Source organism: Crinia signifera, chromosome 7 (genome assembly GCF_055691185.1).
Source record: "Crinia signifera chromosome 7, ASM5569118v1, whole genome shotgun sequence".
Lineage (NCBI taxonomy): Eukaryota > Metazoa > Chordata > Amphibia > Anura > Myobatrachidae > Crinia > Crinia signifera.
In genome coordinates this window covers 163,150,290-163,169,380 of record NC_139223.1, presented here as the reverse complement: position 1 = coordinate 163,169,380, position 19,091 = coordinate 163,150,290, and the positions used below count along the sequence as shown (strand labels likewise).

Genomic DNA, 19,091 nt, shown 5'->3' with positions numbered 1-19,091 from the left:
AGTGTCTTGCAGCGATCTACGGGTATCTTCGCCCATTCTTCATGGGCAAAAGCCTCCAGTTCAGTCAAATTCTTAGGCTTGCGCACTGCAACTGCTTTCTTTAACCCCTTCCCGACATTTGACGTACATTTACGTCATGGTCGGGATGTACTTCCCGACACATGGCATAAATGTACGTCATGACTTTAAAGTGTCACTGCGTCTAGAGACGCAGTGACAGAGGGACGATGTCTGCTGTCCCTGACGATCGCTGACGTCGGCGATCGCTGTGATTGGCTGTGTTACCAGCGAATCAGACGCTCGGTAACACAGGTGTCAATCACCGCCGGGCGTCAGGGGGCATGAGGGGGTCATCGGTGACGACGACACCTCACCCCACCTGCCCCCAAGGCTGTGATTGGTCCGTCGGACCGACAGCCAATCACAGCCAAGGCGCGGGATTTAAACTAACGGTGACTGCGCTGCAGACGCCATTCCGGTCTGGAATTGCGTGCAGAGCGGTCACCGTGCCTATCTGCCGTGATACTGACCTGATCCTTGCAAATACTTACCTGATCCTTGCAAATACCTTACCTGATCACTGCTTGTAGCGTGCTGGATGCTTCCTGGATCTGACTTCTTGTGACTTCCTGCTGCTGCTGCAGTGTGATAGAGAGATAGAGAGAGAGATAGAGAGAGATAGTGACAGAGAGTGCTATATTTTGTGTCTGCTACCCCCCCTTTTTGGGGGTGCAGGTTTTTTTTTATATATATAACTGTCAGTGCTGCTGCTGCAGTGTCATAGAGTGATAGATAGTGAGAGATAGAGAGATAGAGAGAGATAGTGACAGAGAGTGCTATATTTTGTGTCTGCTACCCCCCCTTTTGTGCTGATCAGTATATCTGTGCTGATCAGCAACTTTTTGGGGGTGCAGGGTTTTTTTTTTTTTATATATATATACCTGTCAGTTGCTGCCAGTTGCACTGTCAGTTGCACCAAAGGCTGTGCACCTGCTGCCCCTCACTGGTAATCAGTGTCGCATCAGTGATCACCTTCTTTTTTTTTGAGGGTGCTGTGGGGTCTTTTTTTAATTTTTTTTTTTACACACACTGTGATTTTGTGGGTGTCCTGTGGCCACTGTGCGCTGATCAGTGACGTACATCACTGATCAGCTTTTTCGGCACAGGGTTGATCTTTTTTTTTTTTTTTTGATCAAATTCCTGTTGCCTTTGAGCGCTGTTCAGTGACGGACGTTACTGACCAACATCTGTGCTCAATTTTTGGCGCAGGACCTTTTTTTTTTTTTTTCTGCACTACATACACACTACACACTACATACCCCCCCGGGTTGAAATAAAGTTTGTACCCCCCCTACACTATACACGTGTTGAAACATTTCACTACCAGAAACACAAAAATAAAAATGGCATCCCAAATGTCATCCCAGTCATCCAGAAGAATGTATTCAGCGGAGGAGGCATATGCCATGCTTGCCTCTGACTCTGACACAGCCAGTGAGGCAAGCGGGGAATTTGAAGGATTCATCTTAAGCTCCTCTTCCTCCTCTAGTGATGAGGGACCCCCTCAAAGACGCCCCCGTAGAGCAGCTGAGACCCCCCCCAATAATTGATCTCGTATGGACCCCACCACCAGACAATTTTGAGCCCCAGGTTCCTGAGTTTTTGGCCATGCCAGGAATCCAATTTGATTCCACAGGTCTCAGAGAAATTGACTTTTTCAAATTATTTTTCTCTGATGATTTTATAAATTTAATGGTGGACCAAACTAATTTATATGCCCAGCAGTTTATTGCTCAAAACCCCACGTCATCATTTGCTAGGTGGACCCCTGTAGATGCAGTAGAGATGATGACGTTTTGGGGTCTGGTGTTTCATATGGGCATAGTAAAAAAGCCAGAAATTAGGCAATATTGGAGTACAGATGTTCTGTACAGCACCCCATTTTACCGTATGGCCATGACTCGGGCTCGTTTTGAGATAATCCTTACATTTTTGCATTACAACGATAATGCACAGTGCCCACCCAGAGATGATCCCACCTTTGACCGGCTATTCAAAGTCAGGCCGGTCATTGATCATTTCAGTGCCAAATTTGCAGAGATGTACATCCCTGAAAAATTTATTTGTATTGACGAGTCCCTTATACATTTTAAAGGAAGGGTTAAATTCCGCCAGTACCTTCCCAGTAAGAGGGCAAGGTATGGCATAAAAATGTATAAGCTGTGTGAAAGCACCTCAGGGTACACCCACATGTTTAGGGTATATGAAGGGAAGGATTCAAGAATTGAACCGCCAGAATGCCCCCCCTCCCTCGTAGGTGTTAGTGGAAAAATTGTCTGGGATTTAGTGCACCCCTTCCTGGATAAAGGTTATCACCTCTATGTGGATAACTTTTACACTAGCATCCCCCTGTTTAAGGCCCTTGGTTCAAGAGGTACAGCAGCTTGCGGTACTGTGCGCAAGAACCAAAGAGGCCTCCCAAAAACGCACGTTGCCCAATTACTGAGAGAGGGTGAAAGCAGGGGAATATGCACCGAAAATATGTTGTTGGTCAAATATAAGGACAAGAGGGATGTCCTTATACTGACAACAATTCACGGAGACAGTACCACCTCCGTCCCTGTACGAGGTACCAGTACCCACACCTCAAAACCTAATTGTATCCTGGATTACAATAGGTACATGGGCGGAGTGGATCTTTCAGATCAGGTACTGAAGCCGTACAGTGCCCTGCGGAAAACAAAAATCTGGTACAAGAAGCTGGCCGTGTATATCATCCAGATGGCACTGTATAACGCTTACGTGCTATTCCGTTCTACCGGCCAGAGGGGGACATTTATGCACTTTCAAGAGGAAGTCATAAAGGGCCTAATATTTGGGAACCAGCAGGCAGAGGGCCCCAGTACTTCTAGTACTGGCCCCCGTATTGTACCAGGGCAGCATTTTCCTGATGAAATCCCCTCCACTGGAAAAAAGGGCAGGACACAAAAAAGGTGCAAAGTTTGCTATAAAAAGGGAATAAGAAAGCAAACTATTTTCCAGTGTGACACTTGCCCCGACAAACCCGGCCTATGTATAAAGGAGTGTTTTAAAATATACCACACATCTATGGATTATTAGGTTCATAATTTCACCGTGCTTCGGGGGTCTTGCTAATGCCACATAGCACCCACCATTCATTCCACCAGAATCTGAGCCGCAAAATCCAAAAATCACTCCTTCCCTTCTGAGTCCTGCCATGCACCCAAATGGTATTTTTTGGTCACATGTGAGGCATTGCCGTACTCGGGAGAAATTGGGGCACAGATTTTGGGGTGCTTTTTCTCCTTCATACCTTCTGAAAATGAAAAATTTTGAGCCAGAACTGCATTTTTGTGTAAAAAAATGTAATTTTTCATTTTCACTGCCCAGTTGTATCAAAATTGGTGAAACCCCTGGGGGTTTGAAATGTACACTATACCCCTAGATGAATTCCCTGAGGGGTGTAGTTTGCAAAATGGGGTCACTTGTGGGGGGGTTCCACTGTATTGGTGCTTGGGGGGTCTTGCTAATGCGACATAGCACCCACCAACATTCCACCAGAATCTGAGCTGCAAAATCCAAAAATCACTCCTTCCTTTCTGAGTCCTGCCATGCACCCAAATGGTATTTTTTGGTCACATGTGAGGCATTGCCGTACTCGGGAGAAATTGGGGCACAGATTTTGGGGTGCTTTGTCTCCTTCATTTTTTGTGTAAAAAATGTAATTTTTCATTTTCACTGCCCAGTTGTACCACAATTGGTGAAACCCCTGGGGGTTTGAAATGTACACTATACCCCTAGATGAATTCCCTGAGGGGTGTAGTTTGCAAAATGGGGTCATTTGTGGGGGGTTCCTAAATTTTAGCATCTTATGGTGCCTAGAAACCTACATGGTGCCTAAAAAATAATCTCATAAAAAGGAGGCTCCAAAATCAAGTAGGTGCTCCTTCTATTATGAAGCCTGTGGTTTGGTCAACGTGCACACTAGGGCCACATATAGGATATTTATGAAAACAAAAGAATTGGGGGAATCCATTTTTAGTCACATTTCTCTAGTAAAATCTATTGTGTTCCTTAGAAAAATGTATTAAAATTGCAAATCTGCAAAAAAAATTAAATTTTGAAATTTCACCTACACTTTGTTTTAATTCCTGTGAAACACCTAAAGGGTTAACAAACTTCCAAAATGCTGTTTTGAATACTGTGAGGGGTGCAGTTTTTGAAATGGCATCATTTATGGGGGTGTCTCACATACAAGTCCCTCAAAGTCACATCAGAACTGAACTGGTCCCTAAAAAAATCAGTGTTTGAAATTTTCTTGAAAATTTGAGAATTTGCTATTCATATTGTAAGCCTCCTAGTGTCCAAAAAAATTAAAAGGAAGTTGAAATAATGATGGAAACATAAAGTAGACATATGGTCTATGTTAGTTATTAACTATTTTGAGTGGTATGATTATTTGTCTCACAAGCAGAAAATTTAACATTTTGCAAATTGCTAAATTTTCCATTTTTTTACGACATTTTGGTATTTTTCACAAAAAAACACAGACTGTATCGACCCAAATTTACCACTAATTTGAAGTACAATGTGTCACGAGAAAACAATCTCAAAATCACTGGGATAAGTAAAAGCAAAAAGAAGTTATCCCCACTTAAGTGATACATGTCAGATTTGAAAAAAAGGGCTCTGTCAGGAAGGCAAAAACATGCTGTGTCAGGAAGGGGTTAAGTCCCACCAGAGGTTCTCAATCGGATTTAAGTCTGGTGACTGCGATGGCCACTCCAAAATGTTCCAGCCTTTCCTCTGCAACCATGCTCTAGTGGACTTGGAGGTATGCTTGGGATCATTGTCCTGTTGAAAGGTCCAACGTCTCCCAAGCCTCAGGTGTGTGACGGACTGCATCACATTTTCATCCAATATCTCCTGGTACTGAAGAGAATTCATGGTACCTTGTACACGCTGAAGCTTCCCTGTACCTGCAGAAGCAAAACAGCCCCAAAGCATAATTGACCCTCCGCCATGCTTCACAGTAGGCAAGGTGTTCTTTTCGTCATATGCCTTGTTCTTCCTCCTCCAAACATAGCGTTGATCCATGGGCCCAAACAGTTCTAATTTTGTTTCATCAGTCCACAGAACACTATCCCACAACTTTTGTGGTTTTCCCACATGACTTTTGGCATACTGCAGTCGACTCTTCTTATTCTTGGGAGACAGCAAGGGGGTGCGCCTGGGGGTTCTGGCATGGAGACCTTCATTACGCAGTGTGCGCCTTATTGTCTGAGCTGAAACTTCTATACCCACATCTGACAAATCTTTTTTCAGTTGCTCAGCAGTCACACGGGGACTTTTATCCACTCTACGCTTCAGGTAGCGCACAGCAGTCGAAGTCAGGATCTTCTTTCTTCCACGACCAGGTAGCATTTCAATAGTGCCCTTTGCCTTGAATTTGCGAATGATGCTTCCTATGGTGTCTCTTGGTATGTTTAACTTCTTTGCAATCTTCTTATAGCCATTGCCCTTCCTGTGAAGACAAATCACCTCTTCTCTTGTCTTCCTGGACCATTCTCTTGACTTCACCATGTTTGTAACCACACCAGTAAATGTCTAGAAGGAGCTGAGTATCACAGTCATTTTAAAGCTGCCTAATTGGTGCTTATTATGCTTGATTGGTGCTCGGTGACATCCACAGGTGTTTTCAATACCTGATTGAAAACACCAGAATTAACCTCTCTTCTTCAGAGTGGTAGTCTTTAAGGCAGTGGTGGGGAACCTCAGGCCCGGGGGCCGTATGCGGCCCCCGTAGCCAGTCTGAGTGGTCCTCCTACCCATCCGGTGGCTTTGCCGGGAGTCAAGTACAGGGGACTTCTTGCGAGATGTCAGTAATTTTTGCGAGATTCCTCTTAATTAACAGCAACCGGAGACTGTCAGTCCTAGTCAGCGGCAGCCGCCGGAGCGTGGGGCGGCTGCAGCAGGACAATGTGTAAGAGAATTTTTTACATATGGCCCCCGAAGGATTTTTCCACCATACAATTGGCCCTTGGCACAAAAAAGGTTCCCCACCCCTGCTTTAAGGGGTTGAATAATTGTGGCAATGAAGAAACCACAAAATACACATTTACTACTGTGTTATATAAACAATTGATGTCAGTTTAGTTGCATTTGGTTCTTTAAAACGTCCTTGTAGGATTTCATTCTGAATACAATTCCAAATGTACACTATAGTCCCTAAACCCCTTTACAGCATTGGGGGTTGAATAATTTTAAACACAACTGTATATAAAATCAATGTGCAGTGTATAGCAGCTATATATGTGTGAGCTCTATCACTGAAAGTGTGTAGCTTAACAAGCCCGTGGGTGAGCGCTCAGATTACACTGAGGAGACCAGCACACCCTGCACAACCTGAACTCCTATTTAGGAGTTGGTATCACGCACAAACACAGAACAGTGTGATCAATTAAGCGATCTTAGCGCTAAATACACTTGCTGTTTTCTGCAGATTTCCTCTGTCCAACACCTCAGCGCTGAGGAGTGATCTGGAGGCAGTAATGGCGCCCAGGGAGAAGCAGGAAGTAGTGTATGCGCGCTCAGAGCCTCTGGTCTCGCTCCGCTGAAGCCCCGCCCCCCTGTGATGGCACAGGGGCTTCACTGATTTTTATACTGCCGCTGGCTGTCAGTTAATGGCGCCCTTACACTGAACAGCGTTTTTGGTGGGATCTGCCCTGGTAGCCCAGGGACTGTCACCCGCAGCCAGTCTGTGGCGGGGGGGTCTGCGCAGCCCCTGTGCAGGGTACCGCGTCTGCCGCCGCCATCTTGCCGCACAATGAGCCGGGGTACCCCACTGTGGGGACCCCGGTTTCTACTCAACACAGACGTCTTCGGACTGTGTCAGGAGTGTGCGGCATGCTGGGGGTGAGTATCACTGCAGCGCAATGCCCGTGAGTACAAACACCCACTCAGGACAGTGGTCCTGCAGCAGGGACAGCTCGGTACCTTAAGAGGCCTGCAGCTGAACCCTCCTCAACTGACTCCCTCGAAGCAGGGATACTGTGAAGTCCAACACAGTAACCCCAAAATAATAAAAGAAAATAAACTGAAGACAAAACTCTCTGGAGCTCCAGCAGTGTGCATCCTCTCCTGAGGGCACATTTTTCTAAACTGGTTCCTGGGTGGGGAATCAGAGGGGAGGAGCCAGTACACCCAGCTTCAAAGTTATAGATGTGCCTGTCTCCTGCGGATACCATCTAATACCCAATGTCTTAAGACCATTCCCAGTATCCCATAGGACGTTAGTGAAAAGAAAAATGGTTGATCTTTAGGTGCTGACCGGATACCGAACGGACCCATTACAGCTACAGGCGACTCTACAGATGCACCTCCCGTCACGCGTTTCCAGCCAGCGCTGTGCAATGTTCTGCGTCAGTGCCACTCACCATTTTATTGTGCATCTGAGGTTCGGCTGACTGACTGTGCTGTCATCCATAAAGATGGTGGAACAGGAGCTGTACTTCTTGGTCAGCTGACCCGGAGAGACCTGCACAAACAATGAGACCTCGATATAAGTCAGGAGATTGTGTACATGTCGCACTTACACAGCAGATGTTATACACAGACAGCCCGGATACAACAGAGCAGGCGCAGAGCGTCCTGCCAGCCGGCGTAGATACCCAATGATGTGTCGCACTCTGCAGCCCCGCATTTGTGCACTCATGTAAGACACGCTACACAAACTGACGCACTCTGCATGCGAGGCATTGTGTTTCTAGTATTTAATCCTTGAATAATACCAAAACAATTAGGGCTGTAAACATAACAGACAAGGAAATAGGCAAAGTAATGTTACTGCTAGTAACAGCGCAATATGGCCGACAGCACGTATGCACCTTCTCAGACCAGCGCCGGCATGTATAACGCACAGCAGATCATGACCAGCAGAATAATGCCTGTGATTTGACATTTGCCCTATACAAGGTTTGTTACAATAAATCACCCGGATGGTTCTACTTACGTGATTTATGTGGTTACTCTTCCTCTTTTCTCTCACTGTAAAAGATAAAGGTGTCATCATCAGAGACCGTGTAACAGGAATACAGATACACGCTGGTCCCGGTACCATTATCAGAGACCGTGTAACAGGAATACAGATACACCCTGGTCCCGGTACCATTATCAGAGACCGTGTAACAGGAATACAGATACACCCCGGTCCTGGTACCATCAGAGACCGTGTAACAGGAATACAGATACACCCTGGTCCCGGTACCATTATCAGAGACCGTGTAACAGGAATACAGATACACCCTGGTCCCGGTACCATTATCAGAGACCGTGTAACAGGAATACAGATACTCCCTGGTCCCAGTACCATTATCAGCGACCGTGTAACAGGAATACAGATACACCCTGGTCCCGGTACCATTATCAGAGACCGTGTAACAGGAATACAGATACACCCTGGTCCCGGTACCATTATCAGAGACCGTGTAACAGGAATACAGATACACCCTGGTCCCGGTACCATTATCAGAGACCGTGTAACAGGAATACAGATACACCCTGGCCCCGGTACCATTATCAGAGACCATGTAACAGGAATACAGATACACCCTGGTCCCGGTACCATTATCAGAGACCGTGTAACAGGAATACAGATACACCCTGGTCCTGGTACCATTATCAGAGACCGTGTAACAGGAATACAGATACTCCCTGGTCCCGGTACCATTATCAGAGACCATGGGTAAGATTTAATAGGATGAGAGATTCAGAAAGTGAGAGTTTTGGTAAGGAATCTCCAGGTTTTTTTAAAGCAGCAATCATTTACAATGCTAAACCAGTTTGATTTGGAAGTATAAATGATTGCCGCTTTAAAAAAACCTGGAGATTTCTAACCAAATCTCTCACTTTCTGAATCTCTCATCCTATTAAATCTCACCCCATGTAACAGGAATACAGATACGCCCTGCTCCCGGTACCATTATCAGAGACCGTGTAACAGGAATACAGATACACCCTGGTCCCGGTACCATTATCAGAGACCGTGTAACAGGAATACAGATACACCCTGGTCCCGGTACCATTATCAGAGACCGTGTAACAGGAATACAGATACACCCTGGTCTCTGTACTAGGTGTCATTATCAGGGAATGTCTAACTAACAGCAATACAGATTCTTTAATGTGTATTTGAAAAGTGGATATACATCTGAGTGACTGGCAATCGTTGTAGTGATGTTCTGGCAGAATTCCCTTTGCTCGTACACATTACCCCATGCCACCATTAGACTGCACCATGCCATAACCTCTGGCTGGCTGAATGGAAGCTGTTGGAGGGCGCTATTGTGTGCACAGTAGGTGATCATTACGTATCAGCCTAACCGCAGCGGGCAATGATACATCGCACACCTGTTGTGCAGTGCGTATGGATGGGTTACTGTATCATGCTAACACGATGTAACCTGCCATTGTTTGGTGCACAAGCTCACAATAGTCATTTTCCATTTAAATTCCCAGGACACATGCAAACTTTGACCTTCCACAGCAGACATCCGAAGCTCAGACTCTCTTATTCTATATTTTCCTTGTACGTCGACCCTTACAACTACAAAGGTTGTCAGTGAGATGTCCCCTACAGTAGCACAGCAAACAAGTAATTCTTATACCTATTTACTTACCGCTGGGAGGTGTTTCCACCTTAAATATTACCTTGCCCCTTCCCAAACCATCTGCTGTATTCAGAGAGGCACGGTCAGGGCACTATGCAAACCGCCTGCTGCTTCGCCCATCTCTTCACAGCGATGGAATCTGGCAAAGCAGCTCACAGGTCACCCGCCAATGGGAGGAGCGACTGATAGTGGTTCAAGAAGGAAAGGTGCCGATAGGAGGAGCTGCCCCCAAATTACTAGTAGGGAGGGACTTATGCAGAACTCCCAGTAAGATACTCATGCATTAAAGCAGGGATATAGTGGATAATGCTGGGGTTACGGAACAGCAATACCAGCCAGAAGGCAGATGCCGATAGCAAGATCCATCACTGAAAGCTGTACGAGTCTGTCAATAGAATGTACGTATACGGACACACAGGTAGCACTCACCATCGGTCTGAGATTTGCTGAGAAATATTGTGCTTGCTCTGGCGTCGTCCGATGGCGCCAGGTCTAGAAGAAACAGACGTGCTTATTAATACATTATAAAGTGCTGATGTTCAGAATATAACACAAGGTTTTGGTGCCATTCTCCCCCATGCACCGTACATTCGCGGGAGGGAACGTTACTGAAGGACGCCTGATAACCAGCCTCTATTAGCCTCACCTTGCTGGAAAATGACTGATAACAGAGCGACGCCATAAAGCTTCCCCTTATACCAGTGCAAACAGAACATCACGTGACTGATAGTCCTTATATAGATGGGAGGACATTGGGGGCAGTTATTTCCCAAAGCTCATCCTCCAGGTACAGAACGCAGAGGACTCCTAAAGTCATTAGTGATTAAGATGTGTGAGGCCACGAATTGCTGAACACCCAGGTGCCCGCACTACACGCACTACACTGTCCCATCTTCCTCTCCTCCTTCCTGTACCCCTAGTCCCCTGCCACCTAGGCTGTCACCTTCTGTCACCTGTCTGGACGGATAAGCTCAGTGTCCCTTTTGTCTCACCCAGCTAGATTGTAAACTCCTATGCCCAGAACATACCACCCTTTTGCCTTCCGATACATCTTATGCAGATTATACATCAGCTTAGGTCTCTGGGCAGCTGCCGATAACAATCGTTTATACACTAGCACCGAGCGAGGTTCACCCACCACCGTCTATTACTATATATTCATCTGAGCACTGCAGCCAATTGATGGAATCAATAATTGCAGGATAAGAAGACTTTCATACACACACACACACCCCACCGTGGTATAAGGCATTGTATTCTTTCTACAAGACCATGGGTGAGCTGTAGCAGCTCTGTCCTGCCAGGATCGGGATGTATTGTGTACAGGTGCTGTGCCAAAGCACAATCACTTCACATTACCAGCAGCGAGGCAGGATTCAGGTCACCCACATAAAGCAAAGATTCTGTAGCATTATGGGTTATAATGGGACGCGGTGCTACGTTTCAGTGTCCATGTTGACAGTTGGGACAAAAAAATAGGAATTTAATACCTACCGGTAATTCCTTTTCACGTAGTCCTTATGGGATACTGGGAATGGTCTTAAGACATTGGGTATTAGAGGGTATCCGCAGGAGACAGGCACATCTATAACTTTGAAGCTGGGTGTGCTGGCTCCTCCCCTCTGATTCCCCACCCAGGAACCAGTTAATGAAAAACTGTGCCCGAAGGAGAATGTACATATGAGAGGAATAACTTGTATGTCACCTATGTAAACATAAGTGTGAATAGTGTGGTGAGATTTATGCCAGCACACCCGCATTCATACAAAAATAAAAAACAACTATAATACCACCAACTGGATGGATTTTCTTTAACAAGGTCACTGAACTAGACCTTAGAACCAGAAGACCATAGGTTAACTTCTGAACTTTTAAAGCAGAAGAAAGCTGCAGCCAGACCCCCGCACAGGGCGGGCGCCCAGTATCCCATAAGGACTACGTGAAAAGGAATTACCGGTAGGTATTAAATTCCTATTTTCACTAACGTCCTTGATGGGATACTGGGAATGGTCTTAAGACATTGGGGATGTCCCAAAGCTTCCAGAACGGGAGGGTACGTGCGGAGACTGCTGCAGTACTGCCTGCCCAAACTGGGTATCTTCTTTGGCTAAGGCATCAAACTTGTAAAATTTTACAAAGGTGTGTTGCCCTGACCATGTAGCAGCTCTACAGAGCTGCAGAGCTGACACACCCCGAGCAGCCGCCCAGGATGCGCCCACCGATCTGGTGGAATGAGCCTTTAAAACCAGAAGGCGTCGGCATGCCTGCCGTCACATAGGCCTGTTGGATTGTGGTCCTAATCCATCTAGCAATGGATTGCTTTGAAGCAGGGTGTCCTTTCTTTTGTGCGTCATACAGAATGAATAGACAATCTGTCTTCCTGATTCTTGACGTCCTCTGGACATACACACGCAAGACACGCACAACATCCAGGGATACCGGAATATCCGGTGAACTAGATGCAGACGGGACTACAATTGGCTGATTAAGGTGAAAGGAAGAGATCACCTTAGGAAGAAATCGCGGGTTAGTTCTCAACTCCGCTCTGTCTGAGTGAAAAATTAGATAGGGGCTCTTACAGGAGAGAGCTCCCAATTCGGACACTCTTCTAGCCGAGGCTAGGGCCAAAAGGACCACCGCCTTCCAGGTGATATACCGCAATTCTATCGACTCCAACGGTTCGAACCAGGAGGATTGAAGAAAATTAAGAACAACATCTAAACTCCAAGGAGGTGTAGGAGGTACAAAGGGAGGCTGGATGTGAAGCACTCCCTGAAGGAATGTTTGTACTTCCGGGATGGTAGCCAATTTCTTTTGGAAGAATATGGACAGGGCCGAGATCTGGACTTTTAGTGAGCCCAGACGGAGACCCAAATCCAATCCCGCTTGTAAGAAGCACAATAACCTGTTCAGGTTAAACTTCGCCGGGGGGACCTTCTGCTCCTCGCACCAACCCACGTACTTCCTCCAGATCTTGTAGTAGTGGGTGTTTGTTACCGGCTTTCTGGCCTGAATCATCGTGGTGATAACTGATGAATGCAGACCCCTCTGAGCTAAGATTTTCCGCTCAGCCTCCACGCCGACAAACGTAGCCGCCCTAAATCTTGGAAGACGCAAGGGCCTTGTGTGAGTAGATCTCTCCTTAGAGGCAGGGACCAAGGATCCTCGATCAGCAGGCTCTGTAGATCCGAGAACCAAGCCCTTCTTGGCCAGTCCGGAGCCACCAGAATGGCTTCCACTCCCTGACTTCGAACCCTTTTTAGAACTCTTGTCAGAAGCGGTATGGGTGGAAACAGATACACCAAGGGAAACACCCATGGAATTGTCAGGGCGTCTATTGCCACTGCGCTGGGATCCCTGGTCCTTGTGCAGTACATGGGGACTTTGTGGTTTAACCGGGATGCCATCAGATCTATCGATGGCTGGCCCCAACGGTCCACAATTGCTGCAAACACCTGTGAATTCAGACTCCATTCCCCGGGGTGGAGGGCGTGACGACTTAGGAAGTCCGCCTCCCAATTGTCCACACCCGGGATAAAGATGGCCGACAGAGCCACCACGTACGTTTCCGCCCAGGTCAGGATCTTGGAAGCTTCCTTCATGCAAGTCCTGCTTTTTGTGCCTCCCTGGCGATTTATGTAGGCCACAGTTGTGGCATTGTCGGACTGTATCTGGAGCGCCCGACCCTGGAGGAGATCCTGGGCTTGTAACACTGCATAGTATACAGCTCTCAGCTCCAGGATATTGATGTGGAGTCTCGCTTCCCACCGAGTCCACTGACCTTGAAAGGTTCTGTCCATGGTCACAGCACCCCATCCCTGCAGACTCGCATCTGTCGTGAGTCGCACCCAATCCTGGATGCCAAATCTCCGACCTGCAAGCAGGTTCGACTCCTGAGTCCACCATAGAAGGGACTGCCGGGACTGATGCGACAGAGAAATCCTCTTGTACATCAGGAGATGAGAGCCCGACCATTTTGCCAACAGATCCAGTTGGAACACCCTGGTATGAAAGCGTCCGAACTGAATGGCCTCGAATGTGGCCACCATCCTGCCCAATAGCTGGATGCATTGGTGAACCGACACCAGAGGCTTTGCCAAAATCACCATCACCAGGGATTGTATGGCTTCCATCTTCTCCCGAGGGAGGAAAATCCTTTTCAACTCTGTATCCAGGAACATTCCTAGAAAGAGGATACGACGCAACGGCGTCAGGGAGGACTTGGGGATATTTAGGATCCACCCATGCTCGGATAAAATCTGCCTGGTCTTTGCTATATCCTGCAGCAGGACCTGTTCCGACCTTGCTTTGATCAGCAAGTCGTCCAGGTAAGGGATAATGTTGACACCCGACCTCCTGAGCAGTACCATCATTTCTGCCATCACCTTCGTGAACACACGCGGCGCTGATGACAGGCCGAATGGCAGCGCTCTGAATTGAAAGTGCAGATCTTTCAGCGCAAACCTCAGGAAAGCCTGATGTGGACCCCAAATTGGTATGTGGAGGTAGGCGTCCTTTACATCCAGCGATGCTAAGAACTCTCCCTCCTCCAGGGTTGCTATTACTGCCCGGAGGGACTCCATCTTGAATTTGTAAACCCTTAAAAAGGGGTTTAGTGACTTTAAATTTAAAATGGGCCGCACCGAGCCGTCCGGCTTCGGCACGAGGAACAGATTGGAGTAGTAACCCCTTCCTTGTTCCTGCAATGGGACAGGAGTGATAACCTGTGACGTCAGTAGGCGTTGTATTGCCTGCTGCAGGTTCACTCGGTCTGCTTGTAGAGCTGGCAGACCTGATTTGAAGAACCTGTGAGGGGGAGGTTTTTCGAATTCCAACCTGTAGCCGTTGGTAATAAGATCTCTCACCCAGGAATCCAGGTGAGAGACTGACCATACTTGGCTGAAAGCTGACAGGCGACCCCCCACCTCGCAAGTGACTCCAGGGTCGGAACCCGAGTCATGCTGCCGGCTTAGAGGCGGAGGCATTAGCGGCACGATCCTGAGATCCTGTGCTGGCGGGCTTCCTGAACCTGCCACGGCCCCCTCTGGTGGCCGAGCTGGAGCCTCTCGCCCTCTGCCTGGGCCTGGAAGGCCGAAAGGACTGAGAAGCCTGAAAGGACTGGGACGTATGGCCCTGAAAGGGACGTTTAGCGTGAGTGGAAGCCGTCGGCAGAAAAGTCGACTTGCCGGCTGTAGCCTTGGATATAAGGTCGTCAAGCTCGCTACCAAATAACTTTTCTCCCTTAAAAGGCAAACTTTCCACGCTACGTTTGGACTCTGGATCAGCTACCCACTGCCTTAACCAGAGGGCCCTGCGGCCTGAAACCGCCATTGCGGAAGAGCGAGCATTTATAGCTCCAAGCTCTTTCTGCGTATCACACAGGATCTTTGCAGTATCCTGGATATGGCGAAGTCTCTCTCCGACCTGCGCCATTGACATATCGGCCAGCATGCCTTCCTGGATTTGAGAAGCCCATGTATAAATGGACTTAGCCATCCAACAACTGGCGAGGACAGGTCTCTGAGACGCCCCACTCGCAGTGTACATGGACTTAAGGGTAGTATCCAGTTTTTTGTCTGTACTATCCTTGAGTGTTGCTGCCCCTGGGACGGGGAGAACCACCTTCTTGGACAGTCTGGACACTGATGCATCCACAACCGGAGGCTCTTCCCACACCGCTCTAGTGGCGGGATCAAAGGGAAAATTGGACTTAAACCTTTTAGACAGTTGGAAACGCTTTTCAGGTTGTTTCCAAGCCTCCTTAAACGTCTCATCAAGGTCAACTTGTTCAGGATAAACAATTTGCTGTTTCCTTTGGGACCCAAAGAACGGGTCACCTTCCTGCATGTCTGCTAAAGGAAGGTCTAACACTTCTCTTATTGCTGTAATAAGAGGTTCTGGGCCTCTAAGAGATGACTGTGAATCAGGGATCAGAGCCCCGTCGTCCACATTATCATCTGTGTCGTCACCCGCCTGCAGATCATCATCTGAATCAGGCAACATGGCGGTCGCAGCACGCTTCCGTGACTGGCCCGTGGTGGTGCTTATATTATCCACCCGTGCGGCTAAAACTGTTAAGTCCTGCTGCACCTGTTTGGTCTGCATTGTATTTGCAGCCAATTGTGTTGACACTGCCTGCAGCATGGTTTTAATGCCTGCCGCCCATTCAGGCTCCTGTGAGTCTGATTGAGGAGTAATCTGGGATGAACTCCCTGTCCCACTCGTTTGAGTGGACATGCATTCCTCACAAGTAATCTGTGAGGTGGATTTAGGCACAAACTTGCTGCTGCAAATGAGACAGGTTAACTTCCTCACCATGTTGAAGGAATAAGTAACCTTTCTTTCCACAAACACACCACAATCACAATGAAATAAATATATATATATATATTCAGTGTGCAGTGTATAGCAGCTATATATGTGTGAGCTCTATCACTGGAAGTGTGTAGCTTAACAAGCACGTGGGGGAGCGCTCAGATTACACTGAGGAGACCAGCACACCCTGTACAACCTTAACTCCTATTTAGGAGTTGGTAACACGCATAAACACAGAACAGTGTGATCAATTAAGCGATCTTAGCGCTAAATACACTTGCTGTTTTCTGCAGATTTCCTCTGTCCAACACCTCACCGCTGAGGAGTGTATCTGGAGACAGTAATGGCGCCCAGGGAGAAGCAGGAAGTAGTGTATGCGCGCTCAGAGCTCTGGCCTCGCTCCGCTGAAGCCCCGCCCCCCTGTGATGGCGCAGGGGCTTCACTGATCTTTATACTGGCGCTGGCTGTCAGTTTTAATGGCGCCCTCACACTGAACAGCGTTTTATAGTGGGATCTGCCCTGGTAGCCCAGGGACTGTCACCCGCAGCCAGTTTGTGACAGGGGGTCTGCGCAGCCCCTGTGCAGGGTACCGCGTCTGCCGCCGCCGCCATCTTGCCGCACAATGAGCCGGGGTACCCCACTGTGGGGACCCCGGTTTCTACTCACCACAGACGTCTTCGGACTGTGTCAGGAGTGTGCGGCATGCTGGGGGTGAGTATCACTGCAGCGCAATGCCCGTGAGTACAAACACCCTCTCAGGACAGTGGTCCTGCAGCAGGGACAGCTCGGTACCTTAAGAGGCCTGCAGCTGAACCCTCCTCAACTGACTCCCTCGAAGCAGGAATACTGTGAAGTCCAACACAGTAACCCCAAAATAATAAAAGAAAATAAACTGAAGACAAACTCTCTGGAGCTCCAGCAGTGTGCATCCTCTCCTGAGGGCACATTTTTCTAAACTGGTTCCTGGGTGGGGAATCAGAGGGGAGGAGCCAGCACACCCAGCTTCAAAGTTATAGATGTGCCTGTCTCCTGCGGATACCCTCTAATACCCAATGTCTTAAGACCATTCCCAGTATCCCATCAAGGACGTTAGTGAAAAAGGTCAAAGACCCAAGTCGACTTTTTGACCGTCGACCTTCATTTATGTTGACCTAATGCTTGCCTATACAATGATCCATCCCCCCTGCCAAGTACACCAGACATTCCTGCAATTACCCCGGACCCCCCCACAATGACAGAACTTCCCAGACAAAGACAGCGCTCACAGACAATGGGACTTCATAGCAATGGCGCAGAATATTTGTGGGACCCGGGCTGACACTAGGAGACTTGCTGACATTACACAGACTGGTGGGAATAGGAGAGAATTCTATATTACCAGCGTATTATAGTATTTCCCACTCAGTATGTCAGTAACGCCAATATGGGACATATAGTTTATATAGAGCGGGAAGGAACGGCTCAGGTTTCCTCCTGAAATAATGTTATTGCACAGATGTGTGCGTTACCCATGGAGACTGCACAGCGCAGCTAGCCACTGTGCTACACTTGGATTTAGGTCATTCGCCTTTCTACTTCGTTCCTTATATTGCATTACCTGGTTCCAGGAGATTCTCCATATAGAATACACAACAATTTCTGTAACTACGGTAACAAATACGGTCATACAGGTTGGGAGACCGCCACTATTCCGATGTTTTAGGATGGGGGAAATCAGCTCGCCACCTCAGGGAGCAGTCATCACTTGCCCGCCCCCAAGCGCAGTTACGGCACTGTGCCCATAACTCTGGTTTAGACGCGTGAAAGGGCTACACCCATACAGAGGTTAGTAACAGACCGCCGGCTGTACCAACTCCCCATACACACACACACACACACACAGTGGGGTTATCTGTGGTTTAGTGGAAGTGGCAACTTATTTATTTACAGCTTCTTATATAGCCCACACATATTCCGCAGCGCTGTACAGAGACTATTATTACCAGTTATTATATATCGCACACATATTCCGCAGCGCTGTACAGAGACTATTATTACCAGTTATTATATAGCGCACACATATTCCGCAGCGCTGTACAGAGACTATTATTACCAGTTATTATATAGCGCACACATATTCCACAGCGCTGTACAGAGACTATTATCACCAGTTATTTATATAGCGCACACATATTCCGCAGCGCTGTACAGAGACTATTATTACGAGTTATTATATAGCGCACACATATTCCGCAGCACTGTACAGAGATTATTACCAGTTATTTATATAGCGCACACATATTCCGCAGCGCTGTACAGAGACTATTATTACCAGTTATTATATAGCGCACACATGTTCCGCAGCGCTGTACAGAGACTATTATTACCAGTTATTATATAGCGCACACATATTCCGCAGCGCTGTACAGAGATCATTATTACCAGTTATTATATAGCGCACACATATTCCACAGCGCTGTACAGAGACTATTATTACGAGTTATTATATAGCGCACACATATTCCGCAGCACTGTACAGAGATTATTACCAGTTATTTATATAGCGCACACATATTCCGCAGCGCTGTACAGAGAATATTATTACCAGTAATTATATAGCACACACATATTCCACAGTGCTGTACAGAGACTATTATTACCAGTTATTATATAGCGCACACATATTCCACAGCGCTGTACAGAGAATATTATTACCAGCTATTATATAGCGCACACCTATTCCGCAGCGCTGTACAGAGACTATTATTACCAGTTATATATATATAGCGCACACATATTCCGCAATGCTGTACAGAGACTATTATTACCAGTTATTATATAGCGCACACATATTCCGCAGCACTGTACAGAGACTATTATTACCAGTTATTATATAGCGCACACATATTCCGCAGCGCTGTACAGAGAATATTATTACCAATTATATAGCGCACACATATTCCACAGCGCTGTACAGAGAATATTATTACCAGTTATTTATATAGCGCACACATATTCCGCAGCGCTGTACAGAGATTATTATTACCAGTTATTATATAGCGCACACATATTCCGCAGCGCTGTACAGAGAATATTATTACCAGTAAT

At 47.2% G+C, this 19,091-nt stretch overlaps 1 protein-coding gene across 1 annotated transcript in view; it reads right to left on the bottom strand.

Annotated features, from left to right (window-relative positions):
• Positions 1 to 19,091, bottom strand: part of CCNYL1 (cyclin Y like 1) — a 56,296-nt gene that overhangs the window by 26,094 nt on the left and 11,111 nt on the right. The window contains exons 2-4 of the mRNA XM_083154222.1: positions 10,119 to 10,181; positions 8,033 to 8,067; positions 7,458 to 7,558 (exon numbers count right to left, since the gene is read on the bottom strand). Of these exons, the coding sequence (XP_083010348.1) occupies positions 7,458 to 7,558; positions 8,033 to 8,067; positions 10,119 to 10,181 (199 nt within the window). The remainder of the gene's footprint in view (positions 1 to 7,457; positions 7,559 to 8,032; positions 8,068 to 10,118; positions 10,182 to 19,091) is intronic.